Here is a 13104-nt window from a genome sequence, read left to right on the forward strand (position 1 = left end):
TCAAGGATTGAATCTGCCAAGCATTGTGACGTGTGCGCGACTACACATATTTTTACAATGAAATTACACACGATTTGGTTTTAAATTTATAAAAGTGATTATTACTTTTACATCAAAACACACACGAAAGAGGTAAGTGTACCCCGTCATATATGTAGTAAAGTATCGGTAAGAACCAAGTATCGATCCAAGGAAATGGGCGGAGAAATAATACTAGACCTTTGTCACTAAACTACCGGTAAAAATATAAGTTGTGTGATTTTCTAAAAACTAAAGTAAGCATAAACAAAGATGTAAAACAACATAATAGACTCCAAATAAGAAAATAAGTATATAGCCTTGCTTTATACACAACCAAAGCATGTCAACTATGTCGGTTTTGGCACTAGAAGCATTCGGTCAATTTTCCATTTTTAAGACAATTAGTATCCTTTCGGGAATCCTAACATGACAATCATTCAGAAAGCTAAAACGATAAACACACTTTAACCACCTAAAATTGTTCTTTAACGTGCAATTGATAAATGTCTATGAAAATCTCTTAAAAATAAGTTAGTCATCCGTTAGGAGTTTTCTAACCTCACTTAAACAAGGAAAGCGACACCGATAAACACAATGCAACCACCGAGACAAGCATAAACTAGATTAAATCACAACCGAGTCCATTTTACAAATCTTGCATGTAAATTCACCAAGATAGCAATTTTGGCCTAAACTACTAACTACGCTAATAATTCATGGCAAAAATTCATAACAACACCATTTAACCCGTTAAGGCCCTTACGCGTAGGAAAGCTTTCTTGATTAACAATAACTACATTTTATTAAACCACTAACCATTTCTAGTATCATGGTGTACACATTTAAACAAGTTAAACTAGTTTAGCAAGTTTAAAGTCTACTAGCATATGATTAATTAAGCTTCATCTTTCAACTATCTCAACTAACCAAATACTAATCATCCAACATAATTACTTATAATCAAGAAATCAACATCAATAAACAAGGTTGCAAACTAATCATCAAAGATTAACATAGAAAATGCTTCAAGGTGTCATTACAAACATAATCAACATACTAATGGTTATAATGGAGCAAGGTATTGTTGTGTTTTCGCCCAAAGGCTTACATTAATACATAATAATCAGTCTCAATGCTTGAAACATAACAAAATTATGGAAAGACTTAAGAATTCAAACCATAAACAAGCATAAGAATGAGAATCCGGAAAGTAATCGAGCTAAACGAGGCAATGTGACTTGAATCCGGGTGAAAGCTAACGCCTCCGGAGCCTGAAAATCGCCTGAATTGCTCTCCAAAATTTCAGAGTTGCGAACAGAATGCTACTGTCTGTTTTTTATAACTTTTTGCGATCGCACGGTCGTGCCAATAAAGTGCACGATCGTTCACTTTTAAATTACATTGCACCATACTTTTGTGACATCAGCAGAGTTGACTGGTCTTCGAGGTCGCACGACCGTTCCTTGGGATGCACGACTGTTCACTTCCGGAAACATAAAGGGTAATGTAAGGTTTACGGGAAACATAACACAAAGAACAAGGCTAACACAAAGAGGTAATCTAGGTGCCTCTATCACTTCTACACAATTCCGCAAGTTCATGGTCTTAACAAGCATTTTAATTACACATGACATCCAGCTCACTCCTACTCTGAAATGAACAAATATATAACAATATCAAGGCTCAAATATGCTCACGTAACGGAAGGAACGGGTAAAAGTGTGAAAACTATCATGCAAGTCTTTCTTTGTTTGTCACGCCTTTCGGTTTTCTTTTCAAAATTTATTTTGCTTGTCGAGTTTTTATCAAGTCTGAAGCTTTCTAAAACACAACTAACCGGTTTATTTACTAAAATATATACAGAATACATATATTTTTGAATGATTTTTCTGATTTTTTTCTTTTTTTTAGAGGACAAACAAAGTTAACCCCCTCCTCACACTTGAACTTCGCATTGTCCCTAATGCGAAACCCGAAATATAGAGAAAAAGGATAATAGTACTCCCCTCAAGATGATTGTGATGCAACGAGACTTCCAACGCTGCTTCCGTAGTGTGCTCCGGTTAGGGGTGTGCACGGTTCGGTTCGGTTCGGTTTTTGGGTAAAATCAAAACCGAAACCAAAATGTCGGTTTTCGGGTTTTAAAAACCGTTCGGTTTCGGTTTTTTTCGGTTTCGGTTTTTCGGTTTTTACGTCGGTTCGGTTCGGTTTTTCGGTTTTTTCGGTTTTTGGAACAAAATTATGTAAGATTCAAAAAATAAAAAGTATAATTTATATTATAACAATCTTTTTATATGTTTACATTTAAATTATTATAGTTAACCTCTTTAATTAATATTGTTTACATAAACCTAACCTTCTAATCTTTTTTTTATGTTTCTTCAAAGTTTTTATTAAATTTTGTTATATCTTATAGGTAATAATAAATCATTTCAGTTATAATGTTTTTATTATAAACATTTAACATTCAAGACTAAACTTAACATTTTCTACTAGCATTGGGTTAAACACTTAAACAATTTAAACTTAAACATAAAAATATATGGATTGTAACATATCGGTTCGGTTCGGTTTTTTTCGGTTATTGAAAAAGTTTATCCGAAAACCGAACCGAAATTTTTGGTTATTAAAAATCCGAAAACCGAACCGTCGGTTTTTGTTTCGGTTCGGTTTTTTCGGTTCGGTTATTTCGATAATTCGGTTACGGTTCGGTTATTTCGGTTTTCTTACTCACCCCTAATGTGACACCTGTGTCACCACGACCATCAAACAAATACCAAGCCGATGAAATATCGTATTTCATACTTGGGATCTTGTATAAATATGTGTGTATCTATTGCACATATCAATTCTTGTTCAATTTCAAACTTTACATCGCTTTCTGGAGAATTATACGCAACCTGGTGCGTAAACGTACTCAGTTTAAATGCAACAAATACTCCGGGACATCAACATATACTTAACATACCTTAAATAACCTTTACATAACTTAGAAATAAGTTTTGAAGGCTTTGGTATGGCAAAAACAAGTTAATTCGCTTACAGGGACTAAACTTGACAAACTGTGAAAGTATGCCAATTTGAACTATAACAAACATTCTGGAACATGTCCATAAGTTAAACATACCATAAATATCCTTTACATAGCTTAGAAATAGGCTTTGAGGGGTTTGGTATGCTAAAATAAACTTTTGGATCATTCAGGGGCTAAAAGTGTCAAAAAGTGCACAAGTTTGCACTTTCGCGCATAACTTACATTCTGAATACATCCGGACATCCAAAAATTTATGTAAGCATCCTTATATTATGCCTTAGTGTATGGCATGAGAAAAATCCATTCGTCGCGCAATTTGGGTCGTCTTTCGCGCTTATGCGCATTCCGTCGTAATTAACCGAACATCGCGACCGTACGGCCAAACGAACCGACATCCGAGATATTTTTGAGCACATTTTAAATTCCCTATACTTTAACTTCATTTTAGAGCTTTGAAATGGGGTTAACGGGGCATAAACGCGTCAAAAATGCATCAAATACCAAGTTTTGGGGCTGCAGGGACCAAAACTGTAAATCTGCCAAACTAAGGGCTTACGGACCGTAAGCCATCACCCATACGGTCCGTAAGGAGTCCCCAGTACAGCAGATTCAGCTTTAAATGTAGTTGCCTCTTCATGTAGTGAAAGGCCACACTTGCACTTGTCTCTTCAGGCCAATTAGGGGCAAATCTGATGTACCATAAATGTTACAACAAGTGTATGGACAAGATCAAAGCACGCTAATCGAGAAACGATCCTAACGGTTATGCTTTTCCTATAAATACCCCCCCCCCCTTGGTGTAAAACCCACAAGAATCTGATCTAAAACTCTAAGTTGGAGCCATTGCTTCATACCTGAGTTCCTTGGATCGAGATTAGCATTCGGGGATCCTTTGTAAGTGTTCTTTCGTTGTTTTATCGCTTTTCGAGTCCGAAAGTCGAACTATGTTTGACTTTCTGCATTGACCAGTTTATGGTCGATGCGAAGTTCGTTGGAACTTCATAACGTGAGCGTGATCACGATGGTTATAGTCCGTAGTGACTATACCTACTGATTACCACGTTATCTAGGCTCAGTGACGAGTCGTAGTTTCGGCCAAAATGCGCATTCTTGCGTATTTTGTAACCAAACTACTCGTGAGCATCAAAGCCGTTTGTTGTGATGCCAAACCTGTTTTCTAAACTTAGTTAAGCATGTTCTAACATGCTTAGCTCGTCACTTTTAGTTTAGTGCATATATAGGGTCGTAAGGTAAGCGATCTAAACCATCGCTTATACTTTCGAACCCGAACCATTTGGTCGATCATTAGGATCCGACCAAACACATTAGGTGACTATAGCTATAACCTTCCGAGGTTATACCTTGTGGTCACGATGTTAGGCGTTCCAAACGCGTTATACGCGAACGACGTGTTAAGGGAGCACAAGCTACCGAAACGGGTCGTAATGGGTCACAAGCCCATAGGTTAGGTTTCATTTTAGTATGTAGGCTTTGTTAAACCATATTACACGAGTCTCCATACTCGTTTGGTTTACAAGCCCGCATACTATCCGATCCTCCGATTTTGGTCCGGTATATTAATATAGCTACCTATTAGGTGTCGTTTGATATCCCGTGATCTCTAGCATTGTGTGATTATTACACAAGGAATTCAAAGCAATCTCAGGTGAGTACATAGAACCCCATCTTTTAAATGCTTTCGAGGTGTCAATGTGAGTACATTGAACCCCTCTTTTACTGTTTTCCAAACTGTTTTGGGGTGAAACACATGTGCCTACTTGTTACTTTCATGCTTTCCCTGTTTTCACATCATATGCCTGCTATGTTCGTTAGTACAATTGCTTTACATTACATATCATGCTATGTATACCCATTGTGTGCGTACTTAGTACATTGCTTTACATTACATTTCATGCTATGTATGCCCATTGTGTGCGTACTTAGTACATTGCTTTACATTACATATCATGCTATGTATGCCCATTGTGTGCGTACTTAGTACATTGCTTTACATTACATGCTATGTATGCCCATTGTGTGCGTACTTAGTACATTGTTATACATTACATTTCATGCTATATATGCCCATTGTGTGCATACTTAGTACATGGTTTTACATTGCATTTTTGTTGCATATGCTCATCCAGCATATGAACACATTTTGCTACATTTTGAACCGTTGTAACCGTTTGACTATGTGAACCGTCCTACCCCTTTGATTACATGAACCGTCTGTAACCGTTGAACCGTGTGAACCAGTTGTATTTGTTGACATGATTTACATTTGACAATAGACATTTGACTATACATGAACATTTCTACAATTGTTAAACACTTCATCTCGATGGTTTGGTTTGAGTAAGTGATTAAGTAACGAGGCGTGTGTAATATGATACAAGCATGGTGGATACGCCGCTGGTACTTCCTATATATAAGTGTTTGTATTGTATTACATATCGTAATGTTATTTGAATCATTTCAATTTGAGACATATGACATTTTATACAAATAACACACTTTTCACGAGACATTGTTTTACAAACGACTTATCTTATACAAACACATTTTACATGGTTATCCGTTTAACCATACAGTGTCTTCTTATTTATACATATCATATGATTTTATCGTATTTCAAATGATTTACAAGACAAAGCAAATTTCAAGGTTCATGACTAAACATTTTCTCAAACATAAGTCATGAATTCCGTTTTCACAAAACCAATGTATCTCACAGGCATTTTTATGCTGACGTACCTATTTTCACATGTGTTTTCAGGAGATGATGCATAGGACTTATCAAGACATACTTAGGCGGACCTGTGCCTTAGTGACTTAAAACGAGACAAGAACTAGTTAATTTATGTTATGTACTCTTTGGTTCTTGTTTAAACAATGTATACTTTCATATTTGATTAATAAAATGGAACCTCATTTGCCATGGATTTGAAACAATTGATTCTGTTACAACACTCCCCGACGTTTCCGCCACGTTTTGTATGTTCTACATGGTCGGGGTGTGACACCTAGCTCCGGTCCAAGATATGCTCGCCAAAATCTGCAAATATGTCACAAGGCGCAGCAAAACAAAACAGAAGCATAGGAAATATAAACTCAAACAAACCATAATGTACATAAATATAAGTACTAAGTATCCAAACATAGACAAAACAAACTAACTGAGGTGTCTGAAAATAAAAATACATAACCGAGGGTGTTTGAAACAGTAATCAAAATGAACACCCGAGAAATAAAGTACTAAAACATGATAACCACCAACAAACAACTCCAACATCTCCTACTCATCACCACCAGCATCATCTATCGTGAAGGACGGGCCCGCATCTCCATAACCAGGTGGGTTCCAGGGTGGGAACTGTGGAGGATGCTGAAAGTAGTCGGGATAGGCATGATGCATCTCCCCGAACAGGTATGAGAACCCAGCTTGCACTCCCTAGTACAAGCTCTCCTGGTTTGCCCTGATCTGATCCTGAGTAGCCCTGATTTGGTCCTGACTAGTCCTAATCTGGTCAATATAAATCCCATGCTGCTCTTGGTTTACCTGCATTTGTTGGAACTGCTGGTAGAACTCAGGGTAAGAGGGGATGCCCTCAGGCCACTCCTGGTGGTGGTAACCATGATGTTGCGGTGAATGTGGTGGTGTATGTGGCTGGTGTGGTAGTGTGTGCGGCTCATGCTGCTCCTCCATGTCTTCATCCTCATCCTCTGCTAGAAGTGGGGGCAACGGGTCCCAGACCTCGTTGTTGAGCCCCCTCAACCTATCCCCAAGATCCGGTTCTGCGATAACCCCCATCGCCTTCAACGAACGGATGTCAACAAATACGCCCTCAGTCACCAATATAAGACCCTCAACTACCTCATCTGTCATCAACCCCATGCCATATGCAATCTGAGTCACATTTTGACCCCCATGAATCTGACTGTTGGGGGTGCGACCGGAACTATTCACGAAATACTCAGCCATATGTGCAGTGAAGTTTATATGTGCCCCTTCCGCTAGCGCATATAGGAAAATAAGATCCGGCGTTGGACAGTTGCCTAAACTGTCCATGCGGCCACAAATGGTGTGGCTGAATATATGGTGCATGACTCTGTGCAATGGGTCGCGTAATCATGAGGCTTTAGACATCCTCGGGTCGTAAGGGTCTCCAACCGCAATTTGCGCCCAAAAGTCGCCCCGATCAACCTCGCTGGGGAAGGTGAACTCATCTGTGAAGAGTTTGGAATCCATATCCTCGTCGGTGTAGATTTCTAGTCTTCGCCCCAACCTTCCCACCGACCAGTTATGCCAACGACCGCCCAGTCTGAAATTTATCCTCTTTCTGTGGCGGAAGTTGGGGACTTTATGCGCTTTAGGCTTCTCATACGAATAGGTGGCGAAAAACTCAATAGTAAGCTCTAGATAAATTGGGCGGTTGATATTCACTAGATGCGCAAGTGGGACCGTCAACATGTTTTCTAGACGGTCATGCTGATTTAGTTCAGCCATGACATCCCAATCAAGCCTCCTAGGGACACCAAACTGCCCTCGCCTTCTCCATAGGGCGTCACGTTTTGGGATACAAAGAGCCTCTCTTTCATCATTGGGGTTAAATTGCAAGAAGGGATGATCCATTTGCATGAGGAATATCGTTAGAATAGAGGGAACAGGAAAAATTTCACTCAAAAACAGCAGAACGCACAATTATGAAGATTCTGTTATGTTGATCTGGGCAAACGGCACGGGCGTGCTACCAGGCGCACGGCCGTGCGTCACCGAGATCGAGCAATAGTGGCTGGTAGATGTCGTAACTGCACGGCATGCGGTTAGTCACACCACCGTGCATCACCGAGCCAACAGCGATCAATCGTGAACAACCCGAAACCGCACGGTCCGTGCCAACGGAGGAACAACCGTGCGACCCCGATTCTGCAGATTTCAAACCCCTGATTTATGAACAGCCTGATTTTTGCAAAATTTCAACAAGTTTTGGGCCAACAGGGGTCGGAAAGTCAACCGGGTGTTCACGAGATACAAGATTCTTGCAAGGGCTAGGGTTTCGATTTGTTTATGAAGAGAACCCTAGAGAATCCTTGAAGAATTGAACTAATCTAGCCAAGAACACGAATGGAACAGAAAATCGGACAGGAAAAACATACTGTGCGAAAGATCTGTGGAACCGTGCGAGAAGATGGTGCGATTTTGGGTGAATATCGTTCTGGAACGGCTGCAGCAAGTTAGGGTTCGCGAAAATAAAAGTGGGGTTGCAGATGAGGGTATTTATACAGCCAAATGACCAAACTGCCCTTGACCTCTCACACGGGCGTGCAACAGATTGCACGGTCGTGCATCACCGAACCCTTGTCACTCTGGCATGCCGATCTCGGAACTGCACCGGAGGTGCGACTCGAGGTGCCGCCCTAGCCGCAAACGCACGGTCGTGCGACCCACGGAACGGACGTGCCACAACTACAGATGTGTCTGTTTACTGCAGAATGCAGTTTCAGCAGCCGTTTTCGCCGAATTTCACCATTTTTACCATCCGCAACATGTTTTAACAATATTCCCACGCAGACCCTTCGCTCGGCACGTACAAAAACTGTACAAACTAACGGAAACTCCCAAACACTCCTAAATTACGCTAAAACTAGAAAAACACATAAAAAGACGATACTACCCATAAAGCGCTTTTGACACTCTTGCTACATTTTCAATCCGCGAGTCAGTAGCGTAGACTCTCTCCTCCCCACACTTATGATGTGTGCGGGGTTTGGAGCTCGATGACCTCCACCGCCAACTCTATCGGCCCGGCAACGTACAACTTCAAACGATGCCCATTCACCTTGAAAATAACGCCGTCCGCGTTCTCTATTGCAATGGTCCCATACGGAAATACCTCTTTAACTATGTATGGTCCTGTCCAACGTGAATGAAGCTTCCCGGGAAATAAGCGCAACCGCGAGTTGTAAAGAAGAACAAGATCGCCCGCTTGGAATTCTTTGTGGTCCTTCAATCGTTTATCGCGCAATCTCTTCATGTGCTCCTTGTACAACACGGAGCTTTCATAAGCGTGTTGTCGCAGCTCTTCCAACTCATGAATATGGAGAAACTGAGCTTCACCTCCGGTTTTTAAGTCCAGATTTGCAGTTTTTAGAGCCCACATCGCTTTATGCTCCAACTCCACCGGTAAATGGCATGCCTTTCCGTAAACAATCCTAAAGGGAGTAGTCCCAATAGGCGTCTTGTAAGCCGTACGGAAAGCCCAAAGCGCCTCGTCAAGCTTATCCGACCAATCCTTGCGGTTTGCACCTACCGACCGCTCAAGGATTCTCTTCAGCCCCCGGTTCGTGACTTCCACCTGCCCGCTTGTCTGTGGATGATAGGGCGTGGATAAACGGTGATGCACACCGTAACGGGACAAAGCTCTCTCGAGCTGAGTATTGCAAAAATGCGTCCCTCTATCACTGATAAGCGCTTTCGGAGCACCCTGGCATCATTGGTGGGTAAGGCCTGTGCCTCCGCCCACTTTGATACATAGTCAACCGCGACCAAGATGTACTTATTACCTCGTGAGGGGGGAAATGGTCCCATGAAGTCTATCCCCCAGATATCAAAGACTTCACAAACTTGAATCCAGTTATGAGGCATTTCATCATGTGCGGATATGTTTGCTGCCCTCTGGCAGGCATCGCACGCTCTAACCGAACTCTGCGCATCACGAAATATAGTCGGCCAATAAAACCCGGAATCCAGCACCTTCTTGGCGGTGAAATTGGCTCCATGGTGGCCTCCGATAGGTCCCTCGTGACAATGGCGCAGAATATCGGTCGCCTCCTTCCCTGAAACACACCTCCTAATCACCTGATCAGCACCAACCCGAAACAAGTAAGGGTCATCCCAAATGTAGTGCTTGACATCCGAAAAGAATTTCCTCTTTTGCTGGTGAGTCAACCCTTTAATCAGAATCCCGCAAGCAAGATAGTTCGCAAAGTCGGCGAACCATGGTGACTCATCGCATATCTCAACACCCATCAAAGACTCGTGTGGGAAATTGTCATTTATGGAATCCCAACGCGTGTCCTTGATGTCTCCATGCTCCAACCGAGATAGATGGTCAGCCGCTACATTCAACGCACCCTTTTTATCCTGAATTTCGATATCGAACTCTTGCAACAACAAGATCCATCTGATGAGACGCGGTTTAGCGTCCTGTTTGCTGAAAAGATATCTGATGGCTACGTGATCAGTATACATAACAGTTTTCAAAAGCACCAAATACAATCTAAATTTGTCAAATGCGAAAACAACCGCCAAGAGCTCTTTTTCAGTCGTGGTATAATGATCCTGAGCGTCGTGAAGAGTCTTGCTCGCATAATAGATCGGGTGAAAGTGCTTTTCTTTCTTCTGTCCTAACACGGCCTCTATAGCGAAATCGCTCGCATCGCACATAATTTCAAACGGCAGACCCCAGTCCGGTGCAACTAAAATAGGGGCCTCAATCAACTTTTGCTTGAGAAGGTCAAAGGCTCTCAAGCAATCATCCCCAAATATGAACGGAGCGTCTTTCTCCAACAAACGGGTCATGGGCCTAGCGATCTTTGAAAAATCCTTGATGAATCGCCTATAGAATCCCGCATGACCAAGAAAGCTCCGTATTGCTCTCACAGAGATGGGCGATGGAAGTCGTGAGATGATATCCACTTTGGCTGGATCGACCTCCATACCAGCACGCGAAATATTGTGTCCCAGAACTATGCCCTCCTTCACCATGAAGTGGCACTTTTCCCAGTTTAGGACAAGATTCGTCTCCTCGCACCTCTTCAACATCCTTTTCAAATTTTCCAAACAATGATCGAAGGAATCCCCAAATACCGAAAAGTCATCCATGAAAACCTCCATGGAATCCTCGATCATATCATGAAAAATCGTAACCATGCATCTCTGGAAGGTCGCCGGTGCATTGCATAACCCAAAAGGCATACGCCTGTAGGCGAATGTGCCAAAGGGGCAAGTAAAGGTAGTCTTCTCCTGATCCTCATGAGCGATGGGAATTTGAAAGTATCCCGAAAACCCGTCCAAGAAACAGTAATACGACTTCCCCGATAGACGCTCCAACATCTGGTCAATGAATGGAAGCGAGAAGTGATCCTTGCGAGTAGCATCATTGAGTTTGCGATAGTCAAAGCAAACTCGCCACCCAGTGATGGTACGGGTAGGAATCAGCTCATTCCTATCATTCGGGACTACTGTAATACCACATTTCTTGGGTACTACCTGCACTGGACTCACCCACACAGAGTCAGATATAGGATAAATCAATCCGGCATCCAACAACTTAATCACCTCCCTCTTTACCACATCCTGCATGTTTGGATTCAATCGCCTCTGAGGCTGGGCACAAGGCTTGTACTCGTCTTCCATCAGAATCTTGTGAGTACAAAAAGAAGGATTGATGCCTTTGATATCCATAATCTTCCACGCTAATGCTTTCTTATGAAGTCGCAAAACACTAAGCAGTCTGCTTCTTTCCTCGTTCGTCAAGGGTGATGAGATAACAACCGGCAAACGGCGTTCCTCGTCTAGAAATGCGTACTCCAAATGGGGAGGAAGCTCCTTAAGCTCCAAAGACGGTAGATCTTCAACCGACGGCTTTGACCTTTCTTCATTCTCACGATCAATTTCTGTAAACTAATCCGAACTCTGGGAACCATCATCACCAATCTGATAGACTGGCTGCTCGAAATCATGGCCCTCCTACGTAATGCCATCTAGGTCCCCACACAACAGATGTGTGTCCAAATCAATCTCCTCAATCATGCCCTGGAAATGCGTGCTCACATACGTGTCGACAATGTCAACATAGTATAGCGCATCATCCTGACTCTGCGGGTGCTGCATTGACCGCTAGATATCAAAGGTCACATGCTCATCATTCACTCGGAGTGTAATCTGCCCTGCAGCTACATCTACAATGGTCCGAGCAGTATTCAAGAACGGACGTCCGAGAATCAAAGGCACCCTAGAGTCCTTATCCATATCCAGGATAACAAAATCCACGGGAAACACAAACTTGTCAATCTTGACAAGCATATTCTCCACAAATCCACATGGATACTTGATAGAACGGTCTGTAAGTCGAATGCTCATATGAGTAGGCGACGGCTCACCTAGATCCAACTTTGTAAAAACCTTATAGGGCATAAGGTTTATACTCGCTCCCAAATCAGCCAATGCATGGCTAACAGACATATTTCCAATCAAACAAGGAAGCGTGAAACTGCCAGGATCTCCCATTTTTGTGGGTAGACGATTTTGAAGAATGGCATAGTAGCTTTCGTTCATTACCACACAGGACATATCCTCAAGCTTCTGCTTATTCGAGAGGATGTCCTTCAAGAACTTTGCATACTTAGGCATCTGGGCCAAGGCTTCAACAAACGGTATGTTTATATGCAGTTGCTTAAACATTTCAAGGAACTTACCGTATTGTTCTTCGTTCTTCTGTTTCTTCAGCCGACCCGGATATGGTACTGGAGGAGTGTAATCCTTGACTGGCTCCTGGACTTGTGCTGTACTTGCTGGGCGGAACCTCTCTTGCACCTCGTCCGGTGTGTCAGTCGGGACCTTGTCAGTGATCGGTGGTGGGTCCGATATGGTAGGTCCTGTAGTCTTGCCACTCCTGGTCATAATTGCATTTACATGCCCGCGCGGATTTGGCTCTGTATTGCCTGGAAGACCACCTGGGGGTCTCTCCGACATCATCTTTGCCAGCTGACCAACCTGATTCTCGCTATTCTGAATCGAGGCTTTCTGACTCCGCATTTCTCCCTCGTTAGCTAGAAAACGATCTTCACTTTATTGGTATCGTTTTTCGGAGCTAGAAAGAAGCTGAGCCATCATTTCCTCCAGCTTAGAACTTGATTGGGGGGCTTGTTGCTGGGAACTACTCCCGGCACCCTGATTCTGATATGAATATGGACGGGGCTGGAAAGATTGATTATAAGGCTGGAATTGCTGACCTTGAGCCTGCTGCGGCGCTGGAGCGCGC

The 13104-nt window shown here is 42.4% G+C and overlaps 1 protein-coding gene across 1 annotated transcript; it reads right to left on the reverse strand.

Annotated features, from left to right (window-relative positions):
- Positions 1 to 11960: 11960 nt before the first annotated feature.
- On the reverse strand, positions 11961 to 12818 carry LOC118485606. The gene has a single exon (XM_035981910.1). It carries the CDS (start codon positions 12816 to 12818, stop codon positions 11961 to 11963), a length of 858 nt encoding a protein of 285 aa, XP_035837803.1.
- Positions 12819 to 13104: the final 286 nt, after the last annotated feature.

Source organism: Helianthus annuus, chromosome 2 (genome assembly GCF_002127325.2).
Source record: "Helianthus annuus cultivar XRQ/B chromosome 2, HanXRQr2.0-SUNRISE, whole genome shotgun sequence".
Lineage (NCBI taxonomy): Eukaryota > Viridiplantae > Streptophyta > Magnoliopsida > Asterales > Asteraceae > Helianthus > Helianthus annuus.

Bases quoted from the DNA above. Each gene is read 5' to 3' on its own strand.
- LOC118485606 (XM_035981910.1), bottom strand. From the start codon at position 12,818: ATGATGTCGGAGAGACCCCCAGGTGGTCTTCCAGGCAATACAGAGCCA.